The 16357-nt window shown below is 59.5% G+C and overlaps 1 protein-coding gene and 1 long non-coding RNA gene across 11 annotated transcripts in view; both read left to right on the top strand.

The window, feature by feature from the left end:
* Positions 1-16357, top strand: part of FRMD1 (FERM domain containing 1) — a 45610-nt gene that overhangs the window by 13001 nt on the left and 16252 nt on the right. For 6 of the 10 annotated variants that reach the window (XM_070602922.1, XM_070602920.1, XM_070602923.1 and 3 more), the window contains 6 exons: positions 4253-4389; positions 6404-6494; positions 13652-13731; positions 14132-14208; positions 15304-15490; positions 15602-15757. In XM_070602922.1, the coding sequence (XP_070459023.1) occupies positions 4321-4389; positions 6404-6494; positions 13652-13731; positions 14132-14208; positions 15304-15490; positions 15602-15757 (660 nt within the window). In that variant the 5' untranslated portion in view covers positions 4253-4320. Of the gene's footprint in view, positions 1-4017; positions 4099-4252; positions 4390-6403; positions 6495-13651; positions 13732-14131; positions 14209-15303; positions 15491-15601; positions 15758-16357 lie in introns of those variants that run through there. The other 4 variants (XM_070602917.1, XM_070602921.1, XM_070602926.1 and 1 more) reach the window with 2 other exon arrangements.
* On the top strand, positions 14610-14994 carry LOC139080756 (uncharacterized). Its single transcript, XR_011535497.1, has 3 exons — positions 14610-14731; positions 14767-14832; positions 14864-14994. It is a non-coding gene; the product is annotated as an uncharacterized lncRNA (long non-coding RNA).

The following is a 16357-nucleotide window of genomic DNA, read 5'->3' on the forward strand; positions in this document are numbered from 1 at the left end:
ACATGCCTCACCCCTCTGGCCCCCTCACTGGACTGGGGTTCTCAATCTGATTGGGGCACCGGGCAGGGAGCAGCCGTGGGCAGGGCCTGTCTTGGGGTGGTGAGACCATGGCCTCTGTAGTGTCACCCAGAGAGGGATGTTCGCACATGGCCATGGGGGCAGCCGTCTCTGGTGTGCCCCATGAGGTCCCTCCCCAGGGACTGGGGGGCCTCAGTGCTCCTGTCACTGCGATCGATGTTCACAACCCTCGTCCTGCTGCAGCCACGTGGCAGGGTGCGTCTGGCTCCTGCAGGTCCCTAGACCCTGGTCCTTTCCTCGTCTGTCACCATCATGTCCCTGGACCTTAGCCTGACAGCATCACCCAGACGCACCCCATAAATGTGCTGTGTGAGGCCTGTGGGTGGCCTGGTGGCAGCCCAGGAGCCCTGCTCCCACCTGCAGGGATTGGGGCCATCACCTGTCGTTCAGTAAACGAGGAGCTAGTGACACCAGGGTGCGGTGGGCCCTTCTCTCCAAGACCAGGTGCTCCCTGCCACGCGTCCCTGTGGAGCCTGCAGCCCCAGGGCAGGCAAAGGAAGTGCAGCTCGCGGTGGGGCGGGTGACAGGCTGGGCTGTGCTCGTCCTCCAGGCCTGCTGTGGGCTTCGGGCTTCAACTGAGGTCCGGAGGCCTGAGTGGACAGCCAATGGGACATCCGCTGCCTGGCCAGCAGGGGCTCTCCGCTGCCTCCCCGCCTTCCTGGCTGGCTCATCCCCAGCTCCAAATGCAGACAGGCCCTGGACACCTGCAGGGCGACCCGTGAGTGTCTGTCGTGGCTGTGCTGGGCTGGCCTGGGGTCCTTGGCTCCCGCTGCCCGGCCAAGGCCCATCCCAGGACGAGGGGCACCGGGCGACAGTCAGGCCCCTGTGCTTCCCCCAGTGCTGACCTCTGTCCTTCCAGAATTCAGGAATCAAGCTGGAGTTGTTCATAAGCATGAGCACTTTTCACGTGATTCCAGAAGGGTCTCTGTAGGTTTGGGTCTTAGAAATACTGTGACCAGGCACCCTGGACCAGCCACTTTGCTCCTTGGTGCCTCAGTTTCCCTCCTTATAAACTGAGCATAATGTGTTGGCCTGGCCAAGACTCCTCCTCAGGAAAAAGTGAGAATAGAGGAAACGCTTTCCAAGGGGCTGTGACAGCGGCCAGACGGCCGGATGGGCAGCCCTGGGCTCTCTTCATGACACAGTGTGGGCCAGGCGGGTGAGGCCCAGGGGAGGGGGCAAAGTGCATGCGGGGCAGTGGGGGTCAGGTGGAGGAGAGGCTACTAAGCAGCTCGACCTTGGAACCCAGATTCCTGCTCCCTAACGTGGTCATCGTGACCCTAAGCGGCCACCTCAGCAAACGGCTCGCCCCGCCCCGAGGAAAAGAGTCGACAGGTGTTACTAGTGGTGCAGGCAGGGACTTCAAGGGGACAGCGTGTCCTCTGCCATCAAGGCTACATGCTCACACATGCACACACACCGAAACGCGCGTACTCGCACACTCATGCACACGTTTGCACACATACATACCCATACGTGCACACAGACGCACACACGCTCACACACACCTGCTGGGAAGTGACACCCTTCTGGCAAATGGTTGCATCTCATGCCATCTATTGAATGACTTATGTGTTTTCTATTTTGTAACTTATGTATTTTAATAGCTTTATTGAGGCATGATTCACATATTATAAAATACGTTCGTTTTAAGTGAACAATTTCATGCACTTTACTAAATTTATGGGTCGTGCAACCACCACCATCTAATTGTTCCCGTCACCCCAAAACAAAACCTCGAGCCGGTGGTCAGTCACACACCTGCTCTCTGCGTCTGTGGGTGTTGCCTTTTCTGGACGTTTCAAGGAATCCTATAATATACATCCTTCAGGTCAGCTTCTCTGGGTAGCCTGAGATTTTTGATATTCGTCCTCATACCAGTACTCCATTCCTCTTTATTGTTGAATTATTTTCTTGCATTTTTATTGGCGAATCCTGTACTTTATGGACTCACGTTTCAGCAGCTTTATTTCCGGAGCATTCTTAGCAGACCCATAGTGTTAGAGAAGGAAGACCAATTCTCCAGAAGAAAGAGAACGGGGCAGAGAAGAAATCTCGGGGCGCAGCCCGGGAGGAGGCCAGGGCAGTGGCCATCAGGATGGCCCCGGGTTCACGAGAGCCGCCTCCTCTTCCCTCCTGGTGTCCCCTGCCCCTCCGCAAGCCCCGAGGTCACAAGCTGTAGTAGATTGTCACACATTAGCAGTTTCAACTTGGTCGGTCCAGAAGACAGTGCTTAGAAGTGGCCTTCATCTCGGGGCCTTGCCACTCAAAGGAGAAAGCTCTGATTTTTCTTGAGCAGCCAGAGAACAGTGGTCCTTGCCTGGTGGGAGGTGTGGTGGGCAGCGAGGTGGCCCTGGGGCTGACCGGCCGTGACAGTGGAGCCTCTGCAGCCTTTCCAGGAAATGACCTCACTCCCCGTGACACTCTGTGATCACTTCACTGGCCCTGGGACTGACAGCAAACTGTGGACCCTTGGGAGACCCCTGGAGGGAGGGCAGGATCTTGGGTGGGAGACCCCCCCATCGTTCAGAGATTTGCTCTTATCAGGAAGAATGCAGGGGTCTCTTCCTTCTATTTTTTCTAAGATGTTCGGAGCTTGTTTGCCAACTGTCACCTAAAACGCGCCAGCACCCACACAAGCAGCTGGGGGCACTGTCACCCTCACCGGACAGAGGAGAGAACTGAGGCCAGTTGCATCGGGGCTTGGGGTCATCAGCTGCCCAGCAGAGGCTAACGTTGGCCCCGGCTCTCTGTCCTGGGGAGAAGTTCCCCTTCTGTGTCCCTCCCTGCCCCAGTTCAGGGGCTCCGGCCCACTGTCACCCCGCGGTCTCCGTGCGGGCTGGTGCGTGCTCTGCCCAGCCGCTCTGCTGCCTCCCGTCCTCCGTGTGCTCAGACGCCATGGGAAGGAGCGTTTACCAACGTCCTCTCTTGTAACAGCAGCACCGGCGACCTTTAGTCAGCAGGTCACAGGCCACCCAACCCAGAGAATTGAGCAACTAGGAGCACACGTGCTGGGTTATCACCAGCCCCAGCATCTGTCCTCCGGGGCTCCTTGCCTTTTTAAGAACTGTTACGTTGCCAGCTAAAAGGACACGCGTGTCCCATGATGAAATTCCTGGGACCTTCCCAGCTGCCCCTAGAGGACCCTCCTGTATTTGTCAGATCTCTCAGATTCGCTCCAAAAGAGGGACGTCCGGGGACCCTCCTTGGACTCGCCCGATGATGGGACACCAGCGTGCTGGCCAGCCCTGTGGGAGCCCGCACACCCTCAAAGGGTTGTTCTCAGGGTTCAGTGGCCTCCTCTGGCCCCCGCCCCTTTGATGCCACCGTTCTCCCAGAGGGTCAGAGTCCCCAGGCGTCGGCTCACCCCTGCCGGGAGAGGATGGACGCCACCAGGGCTGTGCTTCTGAGCGCCCACCTTCACCTGCTGCAGGTGTACCCCCCGTGGGGCGGGGAGGAGGTAACCCGATGCCAGGGGCCATGACAGAATGGTCACCAGTTTCCACTACTAAAGGGAATCAGAGTGGGCTTGCTGTGGAAGTGGTGTTTCATTTCAGGGGTTCATTTCCCTCCGCAGACGTGAGCGGGAGGGTGTGGTAGGGGGTCCCGGGTGTGCGCCCCAAGACTCCGAGGGCCTTTCTGGGCACTGCAGCCCCTGCCCCTCGCTCTCCTCCAGCTTCTCCAGGAACCTCGGTGGTGCCCCTGGTTCTGGCACCTGCGTCCTGGCTTTGGGGCGGCCCTTTCTCTGGGTCCTGGGAAGGGGGAACGGGGATCGGGGAGGAGGGCAGCCTGGATTAGGGCCCGGAGCTCCGAGGTGGTCCACCGGGGGTCGGGTCAGCCACACGCAGGGAGGGCGCGGCCAGCCTGACATTGTTTATTTGCATTCCAATCAACCTACACACGTCCCAGCTATTTATAACCCTGGACCTTGTCCTGGATTCCTGGCCCCACTGGTCTCTCAGGCGTTTTCCCAGCCAGGAGCTCAGCAAGGCACCTGGTCCCCGGGAAGCCTGCCGCTGGGTGAGTCTGGGGTGTCGTTCACCTCTTCTGTGGCTAGACTTCAGAGGAGGACCCAACAAGTGGTGACACGTGGCCCCTGTCCCTCCCGGGGCATGTGGGACGTCAGCTGCTCAGCCCCATCCTGGCCCTGCCCCTGACAATCTCTCTCCTGCAGGAGGCGATGGAGGGGAGCTGGTCCTGAGCACTGCGTGCGGCCGGCGGCGGTGGCCCCTGGACAGCGAGATGACCCCGGAGCACAGGGACGTCCTGGTACTGCTGCCCACGCGGGAGCAGCTGCGGCTGGTCGTGGGGGTGAGCAGGGGGAGAATAGAGGGGTGAGGTGGCCATGGGGATGAGCATGCAGTAACCAGAGGGGGAACATGGGGTGATGTCGGGGAGAGGCGGGAGGACAGTGGGGGCTGTGGAGGTGAATGGGACATGGGGGTAGACAGAGCCTACATCCAGGGGTGACCATGGGGATTGTGGGGGACCGGTGTGCTCACTGCCCTTCCCTCTTGGACAGGATCCTCTTATTTGATGCCACACTGACTGGGGCCACAGTAAGAGGAAATTTGCTCTGGCTCTGGCCACCTTCGCACAGTGCTGGTTTCTCTCTCAGTCTCCATCCCACCGTGTCCGGTGCCCTGAGCTGAGCACTGCCCAGTCCCATGGTGTCCGGTGGCCTGAGCTGAGTGTCAGCCGGTCCCACCATGTCCAATGTCCTGAGCTAAGCTCCAGCCTGTCCCACAGTGTCCAGTGTTCTCCCGGGTTGACTTCCTTCCGAGGGCCCCATCCCGTCAAGAGCTTCTTCCTGTGACCGGGGTGTGAGGATCTGAGTGTGGCTGTGTCCCCAGCCTGGCACAAATGCCAAAGTGCACTTGGAGAAGGAGATTCAGGCCCGCGCGACGGGAGTGCAGGCCAGGCCGTCCCACCTCGTCTATCTTCGGGGACCCTGAGGCCTCCCGTCTGGGAGGTGAGAGCCGCAGGTCTGTTCTCCCAAGAAGGTGACACCGTTAGGAAGTGAGACGCTGCATTTGTGCATCACTTCCATCCCCAAACACCACAGCATTCAGACGGTCCACGCACACGCACAGCTCACGTGGCCCCGGGTGAGCATCTGTACGCATCCCTGGGCCTTCCTTGCCTTCCTGCTTCCCTGTCCGCTCTGGGCTTCGAGAGCACCTAGCTCTCAGTGAGCTCTCGATGGCCCGGGTGCACCTGAGTCTCGAGGGAGGTGACTTTTCTCTGACATCCTTCTCGAGCACCACCCGGCCTCCTCTCCCTTCCTGCTCCACGGTCCCCAGCCTCCCACCTGACGCCCACTGGTGACGCCCGTGTGACCCGGCCACCTGGCCTCCCTCTGAAGGACAGCCACTCCGTGCTGTGCAGCCAGCACCTGGGGTTCTCTGTGATGGTGCTGGGGAGATGCCCCGTTGACCCGTACCCATCACCTCACACAGGCTGCCCTTTTATGAGAGGTGTCAGTTACACGACTCACTGATTCATTGATTCTCTCAACTTCTCGATGATCGCTCACTGCTGGTGCGGCAGGAGGCCACCAAACTCTGAACCTGAGTGCTCACGTCTGCGAGCCTGAGCCCGCCAGGCTCCACAGCCCCTTTGTGTAAAGCGTAGACCAAGCATGGAATTGTAGCGTTCTTGGGAGGCTGACGCCTGAGCCCAGGTGGAAGCATTAGGCTCTCTGGACAGAGTGGTGTGGCTCTTCCGCGAACTCCCTCCAGATCATCCAGCTGTAGAAACATCTGAGCCAGAGACCTAAGACGTTGCTGTGTGTCCCCCTCGTTGCACACAGTCTTTCAGTATTGACCCAGCCTCTGATGACCCCGTGGCTGTGAGGACCGCACAGCCCTGGAGACCTGGCTAACCCGAGTGTGCAGGCGTGCCCTCCTCACCACGCTCGCCTGCTCACAGTCCTACAGGCGCCACCGGTCACCCGGGGACAGAGCGGTTCCCAAGCAATCACTTTCAGGCGACCCGTGGTCACCGGGAACGTCAGCCAGCATCTGACCTCACCCTGCAGACTCAGTCCTGCTCTCTCCTCCCTCCCTGGCAAAGCAGCGTCCCTAAGTAGGGGACGAGCTCGGGCTCCGCTTTTCCCAAGAGCTCGTGGGATGGGGCAGGTGGTGGGGAGAAGGCCCTCGAACACAGGGCTTCTCCATGGGGCAGCCGTCTGGCGAGCCAGGGCATGCAGACACCCCCTGCACTGTACATCAGCTGTTGGGGTGCGTGGGGACTGAATGAGAGCAGACACCAGTGGGGACACTGGGTGAGCAGTGGGGTGAGCCGCCTCCCACCTCTTTTGCAGGTGCAGGCCACCGGGCGCGAGCTCTTCCAGCAGGTGTGTGACCTGACGAGCATCCGGGAAGCCCACTTCTTTGGCCTCAGTGTGGTCAGAAGTAAGCAGGCATTGCCCCATATGACCCTACCCCAGGGACCCACCACCCATGGGCGCCGGCCTCTGCCAGGCTGGGGGCTGACTCTGAAGGAGACCCCAGGCCTCCGCCTGGTGCCCACCCCACGCCCACATGTTCCAATGAGCACCCAGGCTATCTGGGAGATTCCGAGCTGCATCTGAGCACATTCGCTCACACACTCACATACACACTCAGTCACACACACTCACATACACATGTAATACTGACACACATGTGCACACTGTTACAGACATAGTGGCATGTATGCACACACGCACACTTACATATTCACACATGCACACACTCACACTTTTAACATACACGCAGAAAAAACACATGCATGTATACACGAACACACTCACATATCCACACACACGTACACTAACATGTATGCACATGCACACTCATGCACACACAGTCAAGCAACACTGCACATATGCACACACATACACACTTGCACACATGCTCAAACTTACACACACACTCATAAATGCATGCACATACATACACATGCTTGCACACTCACATGTACTCACTGTCCCTTCTCAGGAAAGAGTGGGAGAGCAGACTTCCTTGCTCATTCTGCACTTTCTGAACCCCAGGCTACCTCCTTTGCTTTTGCTCTCCCAGGAGCTGTTTGTAGCCAGGGTTCTGCAAACACTTGTCCGTAGCAGAGTCCTGGTCCGGGGAAACCTCCCGGGGTTCCCGTAGAGGAAACCTACGGGCGGATGCGCTGGCGGGAGGCAGGGCGGAGCCCGGCCTCATCTCCCTGCCTGGTTCCCTCTGTGAGCCCCTGGCTCCATGGACGAGCGCTGAATGGGAGCAAGGTGAAGCCGAGGGGCTGCCTGTCAGGGAGCCCCCGGTGCTGATCCACACGGTGCTCTGACAGGGGGCATGTGAGCGCCCAGCTGTGCCCGAGGAAGCAGATGGTGCTGCCTGCATGCAGTTTGTTACGTGACAAGGGTGGGTCTCATCTGTCACTGGGGGCTCCAGGTTATCAGCACAGGGAACTGCTTACCCCAACCAAGATGAGGAGATGGACAGACGGAGACGAAACATGTCAGCTCTGTCACAGCCCACCCTCTGCCTGATCCTCTGGCCTCTGCCCCGGTGGCCGAGCATCCTCCCTCAGTGTCCAAGTGAGAGAGGAGGGGAAGAAGGGGAGGGGATGTCCCTCACAGTAATGGGGTACTGAGGGCTCCGGCCCCTTCCACGGCCATGTGGCAGCTTTGTCCTGCAGACTTTAAAGTATTTTTTCTGAATGACGCAATCCTGCTGCAGCTCCTATGTGATGTGTCGGGGTCATATCCCCGTGTTGGATTTTTTCACTCTCAGCTGGCAGAGAAGGTTCTGGAATTGGGGTCCCAACCCTTCCAGGCTCAGACAAAATTGGGAACTACAGAAAGACGGTGCTACAGGCCTGCGGGCACGGCACCCAGCCTGGGGTTCGTCCCTTGAAGGATCAGATTCCAGTTTTGCTATTAAATTTTAATATCAGTGGACTTTTCCCAGTTTGCACGGGGAAGCTGAGTTAATGGGTAGCTTTGCCCCAATTTGCTGTTTTTGTCCACAGCCACCGTTTTAACTGTTGGACTCTGGCCGCTCTGTGTCTGGGTACCCATAGACAGGAAATCAGAGGAAACCCGTGTTTATATAGAAGAGTGACTTATGGGGGGGGGGGGTGTGCGCCCGTGGTTGGGTCTTGTGCTTCGTACCTGTCATCTTGTTCTAGAATTGTTCTGCTCGCGGGACCGAGGTCATCCTTGCTGCGGAAAGCTCCCGGCTCCTTGGTGGGCCCTGATGGAGGCCCAGTCTGCAGGGAGAAGGCTGGGGACCCCACTGGCTTCACAGACGAAGGTCTCATCTTACAGGGCGGAGCCCACCTGCGTGAGCAGGCACCCCAGGCAGAGAGGGGAGGCAGTGACACTCGGTGAATTCATGGTGGAAGTCTGCTTAGACCTGATGACCTGGGGTGATGCAGGCTTTGGGTGCCCTGTCCCTCTGGGTGTGGGCTGTGCACGGACGGGCATGCAGGGAATGTTCCGGGCTCAGGTGAAGTGGGCTGGTGTGTTGTGGATCTGGACTCAGGAATGAAGAAACACCCGAAGGCCCCGGGGCTAGACGCTTTGTTGGGGCGGGCGGCGTCTTTGCCAGCCGATCAGGCGCCGTCTGGGGCTTGTCACCCGGCATCCGGCCTCTGTGGTGCGTGGGGTCGTTGTGGGCGGGAGCTGCGGCCACTTCTCCTTGTAGCTGTTCCCCAAAACACGAAGGGAGCCAGGGTGCCCTGGTGCTCCTTCGCTCTGAGATCCACTCCAGAGATGGCCAAGCTTACTATCAGGCATCAGTTCTGTCCTTGGGGTCTGTGGTTGGTGTCCCCTGCCGCCGTGTTTGAAATGAAAAAATCAGCCTGGAGGAAAGCAAGGAGAAGGTTGGATGTCCACGCTCTGCTCTATTATGCGAGGGTTTAAAGTGTCTTTAACAAAAAAGAACTCAGGAGGGAGTCACGAGATGCCCCAGAAACCCTGGGGAGGGGTCTGTTGCTTTTATCACGGGTCAGATAAACACAAGGACACGTGCTGGCATGTTGGGAACGGTCGTCTTGGGAGAGCTGCGGGCTGGGTTTCTGCTCCGTTCTGTCTTCTGTGCATTCGAGTTTTCTGCACTGAGAGCACACTGCTCTCCTAAGTGGGAGGAAGCCTCAGTGCATCCCCTATCCCAAACGGGGGCCTTCCCCTGGAGGGAGAAGTGGGCCTTGACCCAGAGCAATTGTGTTGGCCATGCTCAGTGTCTCTCTGCCACCTGCTGCCCCGGAGCATTCCAGAAAGAATGCCTTTCCTTCCCCAGCCATCTTTGGCTTCGGGGTGCTCTTAGCAATGAGGTGGGCGAATCATGATTGCTGTCTGCACGGTTTTAGAATTGCCTGGAATTCCTCCGCGACCTGGTGCCAGCAGCCCGATGCCCCACTCTCGCCCAGCTCTCCCGGCACCTGCGAGCTGCGGGTTTGCAGCTGTCCCTCCCGAGACTTGCTGCAGCCACCGACACTCTAGCTTCTGTCTTTTGTTTTCCAAAATCTTGGCTGCCTTATATCTCATTGTCACCCACCCCTGTTACCTCCATAGAATTCTGCAGACAGACAGCCCTGTGTGCTCGGCCTGGTCTGGACCCCCGAGCTCACGCATCCTCATTTTTACAGGCGGCCCGGAATTCCATCTGTGAACTTCCCACCTCCGGCCAGAGGACCATGAGAGTGGCCCACCTTTCCCCGGATCAGCGGTGCTGTGACGAGCATCCTATAGAACACCCCTTCTCTCACCTGTGACATTATGGCCTTAGATTAAACTCTTAGAAGCGGGCTTACACCTTCCAACACAGACACGTTTCACGTTTTAATGGATGCTGGCAGCTGCCTGATGGCAACGGAGTCAGTCCCGGCCACGTGGCCTGGGGGCAGCTTCCGACCCCGGTTTGCACTGGCCGTTAAATCTGACCAGCATGATGACCACTTTCAAAAGTGAGCATTCGTGTGCCGAGAATCTTGAGCCGGATTTGGGCTCAGAAGGCTGTGTGGACCCGAGAAGGGATTCTCAAGAGGCGGGTTCTCCCGTGAAAGGGTCACCTCGTGTGGGGGGTGCAGTGGTTGTCCCTCCACCCTCAGCCCTCGGGGGAGTCAGTGATGCCTCTTCACCCCGCCATGTCCACTCCTGCCCCTCCTTCTCCAGCTCTCCGTCTGACCTCGTTCAGCCTGGACTTTCCACTTAACTTTTTCTGATCCCCTAGTTAAAGTGTTGGGACCGTAGGACACACTGTGGTGAACAGTCAATGGTAGAAAAAGTGGGTCTTCAATGAAAACTACCTCTCCATCCCCCCAGGGAACCTGCAGAGGGTTGGGGGGTCCTCCCAAAAGGTCCCCTTGTAGATTTTTCGCAGTCCAGGCCCCCACCCAGGGAAGAGCGGGTCTGAGAGGGTCAGGCAGGCGTTGGGGGCCGTGGGGCGGCTCAGACCCCCAAATCCAGCCCTCGCCACCCGATCCTCTGCCCAGCCTGCTGGAAGGAGCAGGGCCCTGGGCTCCCCGCTCCCAAGGGCCGGGCCTCTCTGCAGACCCCAGACCCTGCAGACATCTCTTCTCCCCCACTCCCCACGGGGGACGCAAGGGCTGCTTGGTTCCCACAGTCCTAGGATTGATTACAAGGCCCACAGCCGAAAAATTTCATTAAGTTTGGAATGTGGCTGCATTCCAGAGGGCTGGGGAGGCCCGGGGGAAGCGTGGAGATTGGAAAGTGGGCTGAGCCCTCCCCAACAGAATGTGCCCCTGGGCGTGGGGCGTGGACGGCGCCACTCCCACCACCGGGCAGAGCTCCTTAGACCCAAAATGGAGCCTCCATGGGCTTTTCCGGCCCTGCCCAGCCCCTGGAGGCTGCACTGGACCACGCCCTCTGTCCCACGTGAATTACTTTTAAAACTGGGGACACGCAGAGTCTTAGGGACCGGGGTCCTCACTGTGCTGAAGGCATCTGAAAGCAAATCGGGGTCTTTGTGACTGACTGAGCGGCCAGTCCAGCTTTTCCCTCAGGACCTTTGAGTCTTAGACGTGGAAGAGATGCTACGATTTTTTTTTTTTAGAGCAGTTTTAGGTTCACAGCAAAATTGGGTGGCAGGTAGGCGGACGTCCCATAGACCCCCTGCTCCCCTGTCTGCATGGCCAACCCCAATACAACGTCCTCGCCAGAATGGGACATCGGTTACAACTGACGAGTCTGCACTGACACACCATAACCACCCAGAGTGCATGGTCACACGGGGTTCACATTGGCTGTTGTGCAGTCTAGGGTTTAGACAAATGTGCAATGACGTGTACCCACCATCACAGGACCGTACAGAGTATTTTCACTGCCCTAAAAATCATCTTTGCTCCACCCCTTCATCCCTCCCGCCCCCCACCCCCCCCCCCCCCCCGCCCAGCAACCACTAATATTTTTTTCTGTCTCCATGGTTTTGCTTTTTCCAGAATGTCTTATAGTTGGGATCATACAGGGTGTCGCCTTTTCAGACTGGCTTCTTTCACGTAATAATGTGCATTTGAGGTCCCTCCACGTCTTTTCATGGCTTGCTAGCTCATTTCTTTTTAGTGCCGAGTAAGATGTCATGGTCTGGAGGTACCACAGTTCATTCATCCATCACCCACTGAAGGGCATCTTGCATTGCGGAGTTCTGACCCTGCGTCTGTCTGCCCCTGCTAGCAGGATGGTCGGGTGGAGCGAGGAGGTGGCCTGGTCAGGGTGGAGGGCTGAGGAGGCCCTGGGCGGGGCCGGGTTCCCTGGTGGTTTGTTTGGGAGTGACACACAAGGATGGTCTCCTGGTTCAGGGCTCCGTTTATCTTTCAGTCACAGCTGGAAGCTGCAGGGAGGGGGCAGGGGGGGTGGGGGACCCCGGGGGACATGGTCAGATGGGAGGGGAAGGAGGGCTCACCAGGCCCTTCAGGGGCAGCCAGCCCAGGAGCCCCAGCATCTCAAAGCCCCAGGCTCCAAATTGTGAACCGAGAGCTTGGGACCGAAGGGTCCTCAGAAGGGACAGTGCTCGAGCTGACGTCTCAGGGCCCCTCAAAGCCATGTGAGGTGGTCTCTGTCACTTCCTTTGAGTCCTGGGAGGAATGGACCCCGATGCTAGTCCACTCGGGCTGCCGTGACAGACACCACAGATGGGGTGGCTCAGGGGACAGAAATTACCATCTCAGGGTCTGGAGGCTGGGGTTCCCAGGTCAGTTGTCAGCAGGGCTGGTCTCTCCTGAGGCCTCTCTCCTGCCGTGGAGATGGCCGTCTGCTCCCTGTGTCCCCACATGGTCATCTCTCCTGTGTGTGTCTGTGTCCCCATCTCCTCTTATTACTGGGACACCAGTCAGGAGATAGGGCTCATCCTAGTGGCCTCATTTTGCCTTAATCACCTCTGTAAAGGCCCTGTCCCCAAATTCTGTCACATTCTGAGATGCTGGGGTTGGGGCTCCAACATTATGAATTTGGGGGACGCAGTTCAGTCCACAACAGGAGCCACACCTGATCCTGGTGAGAATGGGGAGACACAGAGAACTTCCCTCCCCCTTCACCGGACGTCAGGGTGGGCCCCGCATGCCGGCCAGGGACTGGGGGGACCACCGTGCCTGGTGACCCTAGAGCCACCTCCCAAAGCAGAGGCTGCTGGGCTGCACGGTGGGCCCCATCCTTCACCCCCTGACACTGCAGAAGCCTCCCCAGGCATCCCCATCAGAGCCAGGACCAGCCGGACCAGGGCCTGCCCTCTGTCTCCACGTACGAACGCCGCCTGCGGGGTCTGGGGCTGGCGTGTCAGGCTGCTCTGCTTGTCACCAAGGAGGGGCCCACACCATGGCAGCTGGAACTGAGGTGGTCCCAGACCACAGAAATGGGTGAAGAATAACCCTGCAACGTGGCCTTGCTGGCACGCTCTTGCCATTGGGCCCCGCCATGGCTCCCACGATCCCTGCTCCTGGCTCTTCCTGGTGACAGTTTCCTCCTGGGCGTATACGGGCAGCACAGGTCATCTCGAGCCCGCCCTGAGCCCTGATAGGAACAGAGAGAGACTCTCTGGGTTTACGTTCCTCTCGAGAATAATTGCTTCATTTTTCCAGCTTCTAAAGGAAATACGTGGTCATAATGTTCCAGAAGCACAGAAATGTATATTTAGAAAGTCATGTCCCCTGTGACCGCCTTCCTGGTGTAGCCAGGTGAACACAAGTTGTTGACTTGAACTTGGTGGGTTTGGGTCCAGATTTACAGGCGTTTAACTTTTAAAGGACTCCGTTCAGAGCTGGGAGAGAGGCACTGGGCCGGGTCGTGTGGACGGGAATAGTCAAACTGCCCTCCCAAAGGTTACACCCAGTGCGTGTGTCAGTGTCAAGGTCTAATACTCCTCCACTTTGGAGACCGTCTTGTGCAGCCAGCGTGTTTGACATGGGGACACCAGCAACGCGCTCTCTTAGACTGCCAGCCCGAGAAAGCAGCCACAAGCTGCTGTGGTCGGTGCGCCTTCTGTTGCGCATCAGCCTGCTGGCTCGTGGCGACGCTCAGTGGTTAAATGGTGATGCCCAGGTGGCGGGACGGCTCTGACGGAGGCCCCGCGTCTCTCTCTAGACAATGAGTACGTATTTATGGATTTGGAGCAGAAGCTCAGCAAATACTTCTCAAAGGACTGGAAGAGAGAAAGGCATACAGTAAGTCAAACTGCAGGTGGGGGGGCAGGGTAGAGGCGCCCCGGGAGGGTCGCACCCCACGGGACCCCACAGAACGGGCATCCCGTGTGTGGGACGGGCGCTGCGGCGGTCCCTGCTCTCTGTGCAGACGGCCGTCCTGCTGCCCCGCGGTGTCCTGGGGCTGCCTCTTGTGGAGTCGGCCGTGGGGCACAGGAAAGCCAGCGCCACATGGGTCTGAATGAATGCTCTTGAATGCTGCAGACAACGTTCCACTCGGGTTTCCCTTTTTAAAAAGTCAGATAAAGTCGTGCACGGCCCCAGCTGCTAAGACCGGAGCGTAGGCGGAGAGAACAGTGCGGTCGGCGGCCGGCTGCTGAGGGTGGAGTATGTGGCCCAGCTTCTCTCTGCCTTCACCCCGCAGGGAGCCGGGCGGTCCCGGGCCCCCTTCGTGGCCTTCCTCCGGGTGCAGTACTACGTGGAGAACGGAAGGCTCATAAGGTAACTGCCGACATGGTCAAGGGCGTCCCCTGGGACGGTGGAAATCCGCCAGCGGGGTCTGTGGGTTGTGCAAAGAACGTGACCGTGCTGTCGCTTCGCAGAGATGGGGCCACAGGAACACCCCTCAACGGCAACACGTAGACCATGTCAGAAAGACGAAGGCTTTTTGCCCGCAGGCACCTTCCTTCTCTGGGCTGGGGGCTTTCCGTGGCGCGAGTGGGGAGGGTTTGAAGATTTCCACTTGACCTTGGAGCTGTGCTTCGCGTGGGGTGTCGTTGCCCTCGGCTGTGCGCTGCGGCGTCTGAGCGTGGGCAGGAACGGTGTCCGGGGGGGCGCACCTGGCAGCGTCCTTCTGAGCGACGGGGGCTGCTGTCTTGAGAGAGCCGCCCTGGGCTGGGAGGGTAACTCGGAGCTTCCCGGAACCAGGGGCAGGTGAGCGGGGACTGTGTCTCCAGAGCAGGTGCAGGTGGGCAGGCGGCCTTCCCAGGTGGAGAGATGGGGAGGAAGGGAACGTTTGTGGAAGGTTCTAGAGGGTGAGGGCGTGCAGTTGTGTGGAAGGTTCTGGAGGGTGAGGGCACGGTGGTGTGGAAGGTTGTAGAGGGCAAGGGCGTGGTTGTGTGGAAGGTTCTGGAGGGCAAGGGTGTGGTTGTGGAAGGTTCTGGAGGGTGAGGGTGTGGTCGTGTGGAAGGTTCTGGAGGGTGAAGGCATGTGGTTATGTGGAAGGTTCTTCAGAAGTCATGAGGGAGAAAACTGGAGGTGTGGGGCGATGGAGGCTGGCCGCCCTGTGCTCTGGGGCCACCCAAGGTCACAGTGTCAACAGATCTTGAGCTCGCCCTTCCCAGAGCCGAGTCCCCGGCTCCCGTGCCCGTGGGGAAATGAGCAGACAGAAGGACTCGTCTGCGGGGCACGGCATCTGTACACCAGGTCTGCCCTGACCCAGCGTAGGCGCTTCCCCGGAGGGCTGTGTGGCCGTGGTGCGACAAGACAGGGGCGTGAACACCTGGAGTGCAGGGAGGGCGGGGGCCTGGGCGCGGGCTGTGGCAGGACGGTGGGGGCCCAGTGCAGGCCCCTCACCCAGACGCCCGCTGCCTCCAGCGACAGGAGGGCCAGGCACCTGTACTACTGCCACCTGAAGGAGCGGGTGCTGAGGTCGGAGTGCGCGCACCGCGAGGAGGCCTACTTCCTGCTGGCCGCCTACGGGCTGCAGGCCGACCTGGGCAACCACCGCGAGGCGGCCCACTCAGGGCGCTACTTCGAGCCACACGCCTACTTCCCGCCGTGGGTAAGGCCGGGGGCGCCCGCCCTGGGGACTGTCCCTCGTCCCAGCCGCGGGCGGGGTCCTCGGGGCGGAGCGCAGGAGGCAGCGGGCCCACGGCCGGTGGCTTGTCCCCAGATCATCACGAGGAGGGGCAGCGCCTACATTCTGAGGCACGCACCCGCCATGCACCGCGAGCAGCGTGGCCTGAGCCCCAGGGAGGCGGTGCTGCGCTTCATCAGGGAGGCCTGCCGGCTCGAGGACGTGCCCGTCCACTTCTTCAGGCTGCGCCAGGTCAGAGGGCCGGGGGGGGGGGGCTCAGGCGCACCCCAAGGTACCTCCGTCCCAGGGCCCCAGGGGAGCGGAGCCCACAGGCAGCCAGGACTCTGACCCAGGCCAGGAGGGACAGTGCCCCCACGGCTGACCTATGACCAGATGCTGATACAGGACAGGAGGGACAGTGCCCCATGGCTGACCTGTGACCAGGACTCTGACCCAAGCCAGGAGGGACAGTGCCCCCACGGCTGACCTATGACCAGATGCTGATACAGGACAGGAGGGACAGTGCCCCATGGCTGACCTGTGACCAGGACTCTGACCCAAGCCAGGAGGGACAGTGCCCCCACGGCCGACCTATGACCAGATGCTGATGCAGGACAGGAGGGACAGTGCCCCCACGGCTGACCTATGACCATATGCTGATACAGGACAGGAGGGACAGTGCCCCATGGCTGACCTGTGACCAGGACTCTGACCCAAGCCAGGAGGGACAGTGCCCCCACGGCCGACCTATGACCAGATGCTGACGCAGGACAGGAGGGACAGTGCCCCATGGCTGGCCTGTGACCAGGACTCTGACCCAGGACAGGCGAGTCAGGCGTCCTGACACACGGC

Source organism: Equus przewalskii, chromosome 32, assembly GCF_037783145.1.
Source record: "Equus przewalskii isolate Varuska chromosome 32, EquPr2, whole genome shotgun sequence".
NCBI lineage: Eukaryota > Metazoa > Chordata > Mammalia > Perissodactyla > Equidae > Equus > Equus przewalskii.